This window comes from Dendronephthya gigantea, unplaced genomic scaffold (genome assembly GCF_004324835.1).
Source record: "Dendronephthya gigantea isolate DGI-Jeju-01 unplaced genomic scaffold, DenGig_1.0 000120F, whole genome shotgun sequence".
Lineage (NCBI taxonomy): Eukaryota > Metazoa > Cnidaria > Anthozoa > Malacalcyonacea > Nephtheidae > Dendronephthya > Dendronephthya gigantea.
The window spans coordinates 649,043-663,553 of NW_021163130.1; the positions used below are offsets into that span (position 1 = coordinate 649,043).

The following is a 14,511-nucleotide window of genomic DNA, read 5'->3' on the forward strand; positions in this document are numbered from 1 at the left end:
TCGTTCTGATATTTGACAGTACTTACAAACAGAACACGCGAGTCAGTAATCTGTTTATTATATATGCTGAACTACATGAGACTACGGTTCGGATATGGGTTTTTACGGACCGCTCATCAACCAATCATTCAGTATAGAGGATCCTGAAAAGCCATATAATAATAACTTCTATAGCCCTTATTGTCTAACTAGAAAATAACTTCCACTGCATGTGCAGGTCCAATGACTCATTGTTTTGACGTTTTGAAGATCTATCAACTCTTTTCAGTCATGACTCATTGTCATTATAATTATAAGCTTAGATTTCGATAGCTCAGGAAATACGTTGCTTGGTTGAAATTAGCGAGGGGTTACTGCATGCATGTATTTCTAGTTATTAGTTTAATTTGGTCCACTAAAGGACGCACTATAAATTATTAACAGTAGACACTTGACAACTGTTCCAATAATAATTATTATGCCATACCTCAACAAATTCTCACGGTAATTTATTGATATATATAAGTTAGGCAAATGTTGAATCATTTCTTTAACGCAAACAATGCTTCTTTTGCATATTGAAACACTTTTTGTATAAATACGCCATTAATGCCATTAATTTCAGATTTAAGGCCCACACACACTAGACGCGATTAGCCAAAGCGACACGAATTCCCAGTTTTTTAAGCAAATAAATTAATTTTTACATCTTGTATAATATAGTTTGAATATTGGAAATAATAACTGCTATAGTCCTTATTGTCTAACTAGAAAAAAACTTTCACTGTGCGCTATTTAATTTTGTAGATCTTAAAAGTACATATAATCACATTATTTAAAACGCTTTTTTAAGAGGTTGGACAACAGAGAGCGCGCTGTTAAGTTTCAAAAATGTAGAGAATTTCCAGGGACTAGTAAATGTAAAGAATAAGTTTGAATTTTAGTTTTCAGCCATAATTAGCATTTCAAAGCCTTGTGGGACAAATTTTCAATTCCCCTTGGCGAAAAAATGTGATTTGAACAAATCAAATATCAGTTCAAAACTTCAAAAGTCGACTGGAAATACTCACTGCAAAAATATTCAAAGAATACATTTGACGTTTAGTCCCTGAAGATTCATTGTCTTGGCGCTTTGAAGCTCTATCGACTCATTTGAGTCATGTCATTATAAAAATTATAAGCTTAGATTTGGCAAGCTTAGGAAATGTGTTGTTTGATCTAAGAGGTTCCTGCATGCATGTGTATCTAGTTATTAGCTTAATTTGCTCCATTGAAACACGCCTATTAACAGTAGACACTTAACAAACTGTTGCATTATCCTATAATATTATGCCGCTACAAATTCTCACGGTAATTTATTGAGATATAACGGTGAGTTTGCACAGTTAAACACTTCTTTAAATACGCCATTTATAATTTCAGTGTAAATACCCACACACTTTATAGACGCGCGCGATTCGCCAACGCAACGGGAATTTTCAGTTTTTTGAAGCGAATAAATTCAATTCTTGAAAGAAATTTTGAGAACATGGGCCTCGGACATATGAAAATGTGCAATTCTTCAGTAATTATCAAACATAGTTTCTTTTAAAAACTCAAAAATTCGTAAAAATCGCGTCGCGTTGGCGGATCGCGTGTGGTGTGTGAGGGCCTTAATGACTTCACTATATACAGGGTGTATCAAAAAAAAGGTAATCCAACTTCAACAAGCTATTGTACGTGAACTACTCAGTCTATGAGCGAATTGTTTTCACATTCGGAAAGATCAGGCTTTTAACTATCGGATGACATGTTTTTAATACCAAATGGTGAAAAAGTGAGCACATACGAGGCTGATAAAAAATGTTAGTCGCAATCGCATATTTTCACCTTTGAGCCTAATTAAAGCAGTGCATAACAAAAGAAAAAAACAATTAATCATGAGCATGTCACAGCTTGCACTGGTTTTATGCCGCATTGCTTGGAATGTTCTCCTTATTCCTACTTAATATGCATATGCAGGTAGTTTATTCAAAAGCAAAAGTCCCAAAGAGAGTTAATTTTCAATGGTTTTAGTCCCAACTCTCAGAGGTGAAAATATGCGATTTCGACTAACAATTTTTATCAGCCTCCTATTTGCTCATTTTTTCACCATTTGGTATCAAAAACATGTCATTCGATAGTTAAAAGCATATCCTTTCGGAATGTGAAAAAAATTCGTTAATAGAATGAGTAGTTCACGTACAATAGCGCACCAAAGTTGGATTACCTTTTTTTTGATACACCCTGTAGTTAAAAAGTTACTGTCGTCTGTCGACTCATATTATAGATATTCTCATTTACATGGGTTATTGCGAATAAATTTTGATTCCCATGATCTGTCGGCAGGCAACTATAAACCACGTGATTGATTTTGACCAATCGCGTGATTAGAATTATAGGCCAATACAAAAAGATTGTATATAACTATTAAGACCGAATAAAGCCCTGGATTTCGTTTTATTTTTCATACAACAAAATTCAAATCGCCTCTGGTGGAGGTATTGTTTATTGATGGAGACGTTTTCTCTAAAAAATTGGCGACGGGGGAGGATGTACTTTCCCCGTTCCCCCGTTGATTTTACGATGTTCCACGGTTAAGATAAAGAGGACATTTTTTATTATGTCGCGTATTTTGGCGGGAAAACGCTCAAAACCTAAAATCTTTTCGGCGTACCACTCAAAACCAATTTATTTTACCGTTACTCTTTAGATTATGTTGTGAACTAAGTTTTGAACTGTATTTGGTGAATCCAAAACACCAAACAAAGGAGTTATCAAAGATATAATGCGGCGGCTATCAACAATGTTATAATGTCAACGCCATTATAACTAAAATGAATACAAAAGAAGCTTCGATTCAAGTGTCATTTTCTTCTCGGCGTATCCGGAGAAATCTTTTCATTTTCACAATATTTTGAGATACAGTAAACATAATTTGTGGATCGATGCTTTTCAGGCTTGCAAAACATTTTAATGCTGAAAATTTTAGTGTTACATGAAGATATAACTGAGGTTTTGAGCATATATTACGCGACAAAGAAAAATATCTCCTCGCAATAAAAAAGGACAAAAAACTGTATTCACCTGAGAAATTGTTCATAATTAAATCAATTTTAATATAATTAGCTATCTATAATCAATTTAATTGTTCATATTTAAATCAATTTTAATATATTTAGCTAACTAATCAATTTAATTGTTCATAATTAAAACAATTTTAATATATTTAGCTAACTAATCAATTCAATCGTTCATCATTAAATCAATTTTAATATAATTAGCTAACTAATGAATTTAACTGATGTCCCATGCGATAGTTACAAAAACGTTTACACTAAGGGCTATTTATTCTTCTAAATGTTACTTAACTAAAAATTAATAAAGTGATACTAGGGAATGTTAATCAACAGTAAAACGAGTATTGATTCCTTATGAAGTTTCTTCTAAACTGTCTTAAATCCATTCAACTATTCTTTGCCTTTTTCCTTCTCTCCATGTGACGGACATAAACTTGATACGCTGATTTAAAGGCACTTTCCAAAGCTCCTTGAATCCAGCCAGCCGTAAATGCTATGTTATCGCCAGCGAAATACACATTTCCCATTGGTTCCCACAAATATCTGTCAGTTAAAAAAAAATTCTTTGTATATCTGGGGTGCTTATCAAATACCATAGGAAATTAGAAATTCCTGTCGGAAAAGGAAATTGTACAAAGAGTTTTATCAGAAAGTTTAGGAGGTTTCTTGTACAATTTTTTTTCTAACCCGATTTTCTAATTTTCAGGGTGATATAAGCACCTAAATTCCTCATATTCCCCAAAACACTTGACACAGCTTTGCGTAAAGACCGGGTTAGCGCTGAGACTCCATCGAAACACAGACTCGGAGAGCAAGAACTATCCGCCGCAAAACTACTTTTCAGTCAGAAAACTTAGTTTCTTTCATCCTTATGTCTTCAAAAGAAAAACTGAACTTTTTAAAGGTAATCAATAGTTTTCTCTTTGATAGCGATACAGCAATGCACAATGTGAACCACTGATCAGATTTTCGGGTTGAAACTTCATAAACACCAATTTTTGCGGTGTTGCCGGACCCACGGGGGCAGCTGCGCCTTGGTAGTTCAATTAATGTGTCCTTTTCTAAAATTCTGCTCGCGCTGCCCGAAACTGTTTCTGGCGTTTCTGCGTGGTAAGCTGTTTTCCAGCCAAGAAAGTTATCCTCCGGTCCGTATCGCACAGAAAAGTTTAATTTATCAATGTGTTCTTAACAAAAACTAATTCTTTTAAGCAAAAGCACTAGGCTCTCCGGTCCATATCCGCTAGCGCATTTTCCTGAGTGGAAACCAGCCTTTACTGATTATTTGAGAATCGAGCTATGAATTGATAAATAGTAAAATAGATGGTTATATGAACTATATTTACGATAAAAGAGCCCATCTTCCCGAGCTAAATGAAAGTTTGTGTAAAATTCGTATGCCAATCACATACCTGCTATTGTTGAATTGAGTGGTCTTCACGAGTCCATAGGCACCTCGATAAGAGGGTTGGTTGTACCAAGCATGGACAATGCATTTTTCAACTGCTCCTTCTTCTTTGATCTCAGGGTGAATTTCTCCAACTTGCTCAATGGCCTCCTTCTCTGCCTGCTCTTGGGTCAGAGAACCAAAAAGCAGTGCTTCATTATTCCAGATGTAGATCAAAATTATTCCTTGCTTGGTGGAATCGACATCCGGTTTAACGTAATGTATTTGACCGATGGGTAGGTTGGTCTTAGAAAAGCCACCTTTGATGCCGTACTTCTCCTCTTCCCAGAATCTGGTCCTCGTTTGCAGGATAATCTTCATGGCAGGTGAAGCGAACATGTCTTCAATGGCTTGAAGATTCTTTCTGAGGGCATCTCTGTCTCCCTGGCTTGGTTGAATTGGGGCAAACGTAATTTGCCGCAATAGGTTGACTCGGGCGGTAACGATTACGGCCTGGATTTAAATACGACACATTAGCACTTAGAACTGTAAAACAGTACATTATCATACACCGAGTTTATGTCTTACGCTATTTTTTCCTCTCTAATTTGATGCGTACTGCGACAGATTTGACTATTTTTGTACTTTACTATGGGATTTATATTTAAAAATTTAGCTACAGTTAAAACAATTAAAAAAATCTCGAAAGAAAAGAAAGAATAAAAATAAAATGCAGAAATATGAGGTACAAAGAGCTTTAACAACTAAATTATTGTAAACTAACTTGAAAAAATTCTATTTTATGGAGGTCTGGCATATAAAAAACCCTAAAGATTCCTGTAATTAATTTTACAAGACTGACCCGTGCAGTGTATGTAGGTTCTTCTAATTCATTTCCTGTCGCGTAGCAAGTTACGATAGCATAATCCTTGATAGGGTCAGAGGACGAGGAATAATAAGAAATCTTGCGAACTTGCTGGTTATGTTTCAAATCATCAGAACTCAACGATTTCGGTCGTTTTGAATCGAAGAATGCTTTAGGTAAGCTGTGCATACCACCAACCAAGGTGTGCATATCAGGTGACCACCAGTTTGCCAGATCATCAATAAGATACTGAATCAATGATTGATTCACTTGCTCTGCGTAAGAAAACACCGAGTAGCCACGAACGGCATCGTTAGGCCAAGGCAAAAGGTTTCCAAGCATGTCAATGTCTAATGAATCCAGATTATCACACCCGTCTTCGTCTTCGCTTTCCAATTTTGCAAGAATAACCTTAACATTGCTCTCCAGAAAGCTTTCGAATGTAAACTGGCTCCAAATCTCGATCCAGCGTTCCCAAACTGCAATTTCCTCTTCAATGGTGGTTGTTTTATTCAACCAGGCAATCAATTGATCCGTGACAACGCCGGTTGTTTTGCTGTAATAATCGTCTAAACATTGTTAAAAAATGAAAAAATAATTAAACAACGTCTTTAAATATGTCCTAAAACATTACACTATGTAACATTGGCTTCTATAGTGTCCAGCTGTTCCTAATGATATAATACATGCCTTAGTACAATTCCTTTACAAGGTGCTAAAAAAGATTGTCTAAAGAAGCGTGTCATCATGGCATTCGTATAGTTTAACCTGCTGCGTAGGGGGTGGCGATTTAATGGCATACGTGCAATTAAAAAATGTTGTCTAAATGCTTGGTTTCTGGAAGAAAATATAATAAAAAACAATAAAAAAATTCGAGTGCATTTGTATCCTGGTTGAATTTTTTCACAATACATAAGGTATTGTGAGGTAAGGTGCTGTGTATTTTAAATGTGATTGGTTCATTCGTAGTGACATGACCTTAATGAAATTAATGCAGTGTTTCCCGCCAGGAAACAAGTTAAAAATTGTTTCCCAAAATATGGCATAACGAAGTAAAGTGTATTTTTAATGAAATTGCTGTGTTACAACAAATAGCCGTTGTTCAGTGGTTAGTTGAACTAACCTGTGTTGTCAAGAAGTAAGATGGTTATAAAAAAATCTGAGTAGTTTCACACAAAAAATCAATTTAAAAAAAGTTTAAAGTATAAATAATACCAATATCTTTAACATCGACGCTTCCTGTATTAATTTTTTCCCTCCATTTTGGCCAAATGGTGTCGAAATGCTTTCCTTTCCAGGCTAGAGAAAATAAAAAGGATGATTAACGTTTTTGTCGTTTAGAGGATTTATTCAAACGGACATATGATTGCGCGGGGGTGAATTGGTTTAAAGTCGTCCGCCATACTGCAATGTACCTTATTACGTAAAAGAGGTAATCTAGAGACCTTAACCTTACCCCATGCAAGAGTGATTTCTCTTCAGTGACATTGACAACACATCAATGTCTCTGCATACCAGTGGCACAATAAAAATTACACTAAAATATAGGCGCGGATCTAGGGGTAGGCAACACAGTCAAGTAACAATGGTAAATTATCCGGATAATTATTATTCAATTCTCACAGTATTCATAAGTGGAAACATGTCAGTTAATTATTCATATTTTCATATCACAGTCCAGTTATTCATAGGTATATAGCTCATTGGTATCTAGGAAAGCCAATGAGAGGCAGTTATTTTGCCTATGTCTGGTAGCCAATACAGCCTTTTGATTGGACTTTGATTTTGCCTAGCCAAGACGATTTCGCCTAACTTGACGTAACTTGGAAGCCTTCTGATTGGGTAATTATTTAAAATTATATTATTTTATTGGCTTGCATTTTTTGCCTATCTTCGGTGATTTAAACTAATCACTGTGCTTGGTAAGCGTTAGTCATGTTAGGCAAAGAGTGGAAACATGCCTTTTCAATCGCTCTGAGCATCGAACGAAGGATTGGATTTCAAAGTTAGCTTCTGCTTTTTTGCGTTCGCTTTGTTATTGTGTTATTTCACAACGTGTTGATCGACTTGTAGTGATTTGTACGAGCCATTCAAACGATTTAGAGTGTCTAAACGACCTTCATTGCCGTTATTTATGCGACGTCTGATCTTTGCGTTCCATCCAACAGCTAACATTTATGACGGCGAAACGCTCCGAGCCGAAATTTTAGTGCGGAGATATAGGTGCCGAAGCACGCTCGTGATGGTATAGGAAAAAGGCTTGTACTACAATAATTCAACTGTATTTTGTTTATTCTATGCTACTCTTGTATATAACTGTGTTTTACTGTTTTTAGTTCTTAAATCGGCAAACTGATGAATGTCGAACATCAACAAGCATAGCTAGCTATTTATCTATTAAAATATAAATTTAAATACCTCTGCGCTGGCTGGGTGAAAATATATGAATATATAACTTAAATATGATAAAAATATATCGCAAAGACTCAAACTAAACGTGTTCGCACAGTTACTGTATATCACATTATCATAATTTATGTATAAATATGTTCATATGAATGAATATAATTATGCATCATGATGTCGACATTCTACACCCTGCCGTCAGTCTGTGATATATTAATTGTCTGATACTGATTTAGCGTGATTTAATTTTTTTTTTCAATTCAATATTTTCTTACTTCTCAGTTCTGATGTATGCTGATATATGGGGTTTGTTTTTTGTTAATAACCACCACGGTACTATCATCATGAATGACATAATGCATCACCCCATACATGACGTCATTGATGACGTCATAAAGTTTTTACAAAGGTAAGAAAAATCCTAGATGCACGCCCACAAGGGTACGTCACTTTATGATATGAAGTAGCTACTGTAAGTCAATTGTTTTCAATGTAACATCACCTACTCGATGTTAATTCCTTTAATCCGTAAATATTGGAAATGACTTTTTCATCAAAATTTGGAAACTTTTTGATGCCTAGTTCAAAGTCAGTGACATATCTATCCGTTAGAAAATGCGCTCTTTCATTTGGTTCATCCACACCACCAGGAAATCTCATCGCTCCGGCTAAAAATAAAACAAAGTAAAGGTTTGGTATGGCTATAATAAAAAAGGGGAAAAATTAATATTGTTTTCCACCCTCTTGAGCAGACACGATAATTGACGAAATTAGACTAGTTTCGCAACAGTACGACTTTCGGACACGTTTTCAAAACGTACAATATAAAAAAATATACAAAGATGACTTGGTGCTTGCTTCAAATAGTTTTAAATTTCATCTCAAACCACAACTGAGGCGTAGGAATTTCTTTTTATTCTGTATCCGGTGCTGTTGAATTACGTTTACGGAAAGTATCGGGAAGATACATTGGCTGAATAATGTTATTATTTTCGTTTTTAATACAACATTTATAGTACGCGCGTGCTGATTGGTCGAGAAGCGTGTTTTTATAACTATATCAAATCAATCTATAACTGTATGGAAACACGGGACATTTTCCGCCGAACTTGACAAGCGAAGTAATGTAATAAGAATTTGTAACTGAATCGAATTACACAAATTTATGCAAAATCTTTCTATTAAGCTGTATTATAACAGAAATAAGAATTTTTTTCCTGTGTTTTTATACAGGTATGGAAAAACTTGTGGGAGTTTGAGAGAACTTGAAATAACGTGGAAAAACTCGCTATGCGGGCTCTTTTTCCCACTGATTATTTCTCGTTCTCCCGATCTCCCACGCGTCTTTCTATTTAACAATTAGTCGCTGAAGGCAAGGTGATTACAAGCCTATATTCACTGAGCCAAAATTTCGAGGTGCTTACAATAGTAATCAACATAATTGCAAAAAAGATTATAATTACTCCAAATTTCTTAGTTGAAAAACAACAAAAAGCCAGGGACGCCGGAAGATTGATAATTGGGGGGGGGGGGCATACATTCATATATTCAAGTTCACAGACCGTAAAAACAATCGATTTCAAAAGAAACAAATAATGCAGAACTCGAATATATGAATATATGCCCCCCCAATTATCGATGTTCCGGCGTGCCTGCAAAAAGCTATAGTGATTGACCAGTGAGAGTGAATCTTGACCAATTAGAAAGCAGGAAAATCAATAGTCACCTCGGCTTGAAATTTATACTAAAACTGTAAAGAAACACGGAAAATATGTTCCATTTTTTAAAATATGAAAGGGCGTTCAAAAAATTAGTATGCATTTTTGGGAGCAATTTTTAAAATTATAACCCATTGAAGAAAAATGAGCCCTCACCGACTTATATAAGAACGCTTGGTGCATGTTGCGTTTGCCTTTTTAATTATTAATTTTCTAAATTTTCGAGCAGAAGTAAAACTGTGAAAAACACTTCCACTCAATAATGAATTTGAAGTTCCAACCACAGGTGATTGCTTTGTTACTATTTATGCCAAAAATTTACCAAGCAGACGTTCATTAAAATACCTTCGCCAAATAGACCGGGTGCAAGGCCTGCATCTTCCCCATAAGTGAAAACTCTTCCACCATAACGATCAGTCTGCTCCAGTATTTTCACTTTTAGCCCAGCTCTCTTCAACTCATACGCTGCGGCAAGACCAGACATACCAGCTCCAACAATAATCACGTCATATTCAATATCGTCTGGTGGTACAAATTGCCGCGGTGCGCCTGTTTTCGGAGGAGATGGGCGAGGTGGATTGTCGCCGTATTCCAAATAGGCCTCATACAATCCTTCATTTTGGATTTTCAGCAAGAATTCTTTTAAATAATCACTCAGCTGAATAACTTTGGTGGTTTGTTCTTTCATTCTCTCCTTAAACGGTTTCACTCCCTTTAAAAGGTGAGTATTGTTTAAAAGAAAAGATGTTGCCATTGTCCTAGAAAAGATATAATAGAAGAAAGACACTCTCACTATAATGGAAGAAAAATATATATTTGCTGTAATTTTTACATTTATTGCTCGGCTAATCAACTAAAACACAGCTGATTCAAAAAATTAATATTAACTTTGACTTTTATAATAAACAGAAAACCTTCAACCTTATAAACGTAATTTTTGCTTTCAAGGGAAATTGCGAATTTTGTTTTCCCAAGAGTCGAGGGAAAAGAAAACTCACTATTTGTCGAGGTACGGAGGTAGCTAGTGTACATTAAGTGCTTTGTTATATAGGAACAAAAAAAACACTTTACTTTATTATGACAATTCGCGGCAATATATTATGTCAATACAATTTTTCAATTGTTTCCTTTGTTAAAAGTCATGCGACTACGAGTGAGCAATTACATTAAAAATACACAGCACCTACATAACAATAGACTATAATCTCGCGCAGCATATTGGACAACACGATTTGAATAATTTACTTACACAATTTATATCAGCACAGCGGGGGCAGGTTTTATCAATCCCGTTTAGCTTAAACGGTGAATGTAGGTTTTCTAAAAAATAGTTTTTCTATTTCAGTAAATAGTAAAATGGAATTTTCTATTCAATGCCACATGATCAAAACCAACTAATTAAAAGACATTATAAAAGATATCCTTTCGCTCTTTCTAAAAACTAATGATGGTATGTAATAATAATAACCTTTTAATGGGTTGTTTCACAAACATGGTATACCAGGTAATTATATGCTAATTAATATGTTGCTCAATGTCTGTGTTACAATAAAGTCTGTACGGTTTAATACAATATTACTGAGAGTTAACAAATGAATACATAACTTTATTTTATAGTTCAAGAGTTGCTTAGTTGCTTTGGTGTTTCAAACAAATTAATCAAGAGGTCATGCAGACAAACAAGCCTCTTTCAGAGAAAGACATTCACCCTGACAAAAAACATCCATCATCAGAAGAAGCATTAAATTTCAACATAATATCCATCAAATAGTACTTAGAGCAAAAAGTATGGGAAAAAGTTGTCAACTCATGTATGTTACTCGATCTAAAAACAAATCTAAATAGCATTATCTAGTAATAGCCGGCCATTAATTGTCAGTACAGTGTTAATTATTATATTGCAGAATAACCAATTAATGCATGAATAATGAATAACTATTAAGCTACATTAATTTACCAATATATTGTTAACAAATTTTATTAGATAATTATATTTTTTGCAGTTCATGAATTACAAGAAGAGTGGAAGTGCTCAACATGCAACAAAGCTGGCTTTGAAAATATGATGTGTGCTTCATGTTCAACCTGGCACACTTGGTGAGATGATCGAGTTACATGCATCTGCAGTAATTGGCAAATTGCAGTTGGGACTTTACCATTATATAATTGGCAAAGCTAATTAATAAATTAAAATATAAATTAATTTTATATTCTTAGTGTCTTACAATTACAAATCTTACACATTATTTTCATTAATGTGGCATAATGTTAATTCATCACCACATTTTTCACCAATGCAAAGGTCAGGGCATTAAATCTACTAAAGAATTCTTAATCTCAGTACAGCATTATCATAATTTTTTTTGTCTTTGCCTAACCCCCTAGCTTAGGAGCACAAGGACACCTTCAGTTGTGCCACCTTGGACCACTAGCTAGTTTCCAGCCTGCCACTGGACATAGAATCATATATGCTTTATTTTTTTCCTTTCAAACAACTAGGGAATGTGTAAAAATCAAAAGTGAACATGATGAATGGTATTAATTGTCAAATATGTGAAAATCTAAATACGGTAGGTAAAGTACATGCATATATATTTCAATGGTAATAATTCATGATTGTTCGTCCACACAAGAGAAATCATTAATTAGGTAGACAATTAGCATTAGGTTATACCTGCACAATTGCTAAATCAACAGTTCGTGTTTAATTCCAAGGGAGGCTAGGGAAATAATGGACTAGTTAGCTGAATTGTTGATATATTATTTATCAATAAATCATCTTTTAATTAATGTAAATACATTAATTACTCAGTATTAAATATACAAATATTTTATATTTACATTTCAGGATATGTCATCCAATGAACTAGATCGAATTGACAATTAGGGAGACATTTGTCAATAACTTTTAATTGGCATTCATGTTTATATAATATAATCATGTTATATATAATGGAGAAATAGAGAGCATTATTATTAAATATATTTCTTAAAAAGTATTTGAAATATATACTTTAACTGGCACTAAATATACACTTACCTTTTCTTTCTTTTGTTTATGACTTCAATGACTTGAAATCACTAGCTCAGTGTTTGACATCCTGTACCGAAGACAAGCTCAGTGACGGCCTGACGGGTACCTATCACTGGTACCTATGACTGACTACGAGTATTTTACTAATCCATCACTTTCCACGATAACCACAAGCTTTCCTGCTGCAGGAATCAGGATTCCTGCAGCAATATCGCCCCAGTCCTTTGCGCGGCATTCAAAATAGCCTTAATGATCGAAGCCGTTCTAATGATTACTAGCAAGCGGGATTTCCGCAGAAAACAATACACATACACACACGTTTTTTGTGGGAGAAGGGGTTTGGTGGAAGCACTCCTATAGGATGTAATTCTTTGTGGTCAATCTTTCATCCCAAAGACTCATTCTTAAATGGCCTTTAAATCGTTGTCTTGGGTTTATATTCTCTCCATTAGGACTCTGCAACTGCGCACAATTGTATGATGCATATGTCATGTATGCGCACACGCTACATACCATGAAAGAGGTATAGCTAGCCTCTAAGACATCAACCTGATCAACCGCACAAGTTTGTTGGACAGTATACGATTCGATTGATCTATGATTACAATAACTTAATGCTGAGTCTATGGGCTTGAACGTGACAATCAGGAGCGCTTCCTCTCACAATACACAGAATGTGTATCCCCATAGACGAAGGAGCCCTGCCGCAAAAATAGGAAATCGATGATGTTGAAATATTGGCCAGTGTGGCTGATACGCTTGAGAGCGTTGAGGTAGGTGTTTGAATGTAACGTTCAAAACAATCGGAAGACCAGCGTCCTAACGTTTGGATCATCCAAGCGGGCAAGTTAACTGAGGCTGCGGTCGTAGCAGCGCCAATCCGAAAGCAATGACCAACATATTCCTGGCATTGAGCCCAACTTAACAACGTTCGAGTCTGAGCAGTTAACGTTTGTTTTGTGAGCGGTTTACCTGAATACTGTTTCATGGCCGAAACAGGGCAAAGCGCGGTCCCTGTGACTCCAACAGTTAGTGTGTTACCTACGCGAAAGGGGTCTGTTTTGGATTCTTTAAGGTGAACTGTCATATAATTGGGCTGGGCCATTGCTGTACCTTGGGGAAATGCGATATTATCTTTCGTGAGGTGTATACTGGAGTTAAATTTCGAATTTGTTGTTAGCTCCCCCAAACGGAGAAAGCCAAAAAATACCAGAGTCATAGCTGCCCAGATCATAACGGAATTATAGTTTGTAGTGTTAGGGACACCAAGCAATGTGCGGAAGAGTTCTAAGTGATGAATGGTGATAGGACAGTAAGCGAACTCGAACTTTATCCCCCTGCGATCGCTTTATACCCCGTAGTACTAGTTGCAGCCGCACCATTTTTTGTAAATTCAGAGCATGACCGTGGCGAACATGGAAGTGGCGTATTCAGTTAAAAGGGATTCATTGGCAGGGAGACAATGTTCGACTTATGTCGCCTAAACCAATTTACAAAGTGCTTAAAACTTCTTTTGCCTGCGCTGTAGGTCTGCGACGGACCTTGTGTTTTGCCGGCGGCTATAGGTATTTTTATATTTTGAAATGCAAGAAGCATGGATAAACTTTGCTGACAGATGCTGTCAAATGATAAAGCGGGTGCTTTTGGTTCAATGAGCACAAAATCGTCTAGGATATGACCAGATATGACATGCGAAGGAAATAGGGCATTTATTTATTAAGACCACTCCAAGGCATTGGAAAGTTGATTAAATATAAAAGGAACGCTGCGCAGACCAAATGGCAGAACTTTGTCGTAGTACGTAATCAAATATTATATTCATTTTTAACCAAATATAGCTTAGTGCAGCATTTTATTGGGGATGTTGGCATGGTGTAATAGGTGGAATATCAGGTGGAATATCATCACTTTCAATTAAAAAATTATACTTTAGTTAGTAACAACTGTAACTTTAGTGTGTCTGTAATAACATAGGGGGAATTATTATATCATAATATAATATTAGGACTGTTTTCCAATGATAGTTA

The 14,511-nt window shown here is 35.5% G+C and overlaps 1 protein-coding gene across 2 annotated transcripts; it reads right to left on the reverse strand.

The window, feature by feature from the left end:
* Positions 1-3,245: 3,245 nt before the first annotated feature.
* Positions 3,246-12,694, reverse strand: LOC114535557 (L-amino-acid oxidase-like). 2 transcript variants are annotated; one of them, XM_028556855.1, is made up of 8 exons: positions 12,125-12,144; positions 10,700-10,770; positions 9,796-10,208; positions 8,239-8,400; positions 6,542-6,625; positions 5,324-5,895; positions 4,487-4,974; positions 3,246-3,620 (listed from the first exon to the last, which is right to left on the reverse strand). In XM_028556855.1, exons 3-8 carry the CDS (start codon positions 10,202-10,204, stop codon positions 3,464-3,466), a joined length of 1,872 nt encoding a protein of 623 aa, XP_028412656.1. In that variant the 5' UTR covers positions 10,205-10,208; positions 10,700-10,770; positions 12,125-12,144; the 3' UTR covers positions 3,246-3,463. The 2 variants fall into 2 exon arrangements, with proteins under 2 accessions (XP_028412656.1, XP_028412655.1); XM_028556854.1 differs by lacking the exons at positions 10,700-10,770; positions 12,125-12,144 and adding an exon at positions 12,491-12,694.
* Positions 12,695-14,511: the final 1,817 nt, after the last annotated feature.

Bases quoted from the DNA above. Each gene is read 5' to 3' on its own strand.
- LOC114535557 (XM_028556854.1), bottom strand. From the start codon at position 10,204: ATGGCAACATCTTTTCTTTTAAACAATACTCACCTTTTAAAGGGAGTG. The intron at 6,626-8,238 runs GTAGGTGATGTT...TATTTTCTCTAG, and splicing joins ATTAAAGGAATTAACATCGA to CCTGGAAAGGAAAGCATTTC. The intron at 4,975-5,323 runs GTCAGTCTTGTA...ATTTAAATCCAG, and splicing joins AACCTACATACACTGCACGG to GCCGTAATCGTTACCGCCCG.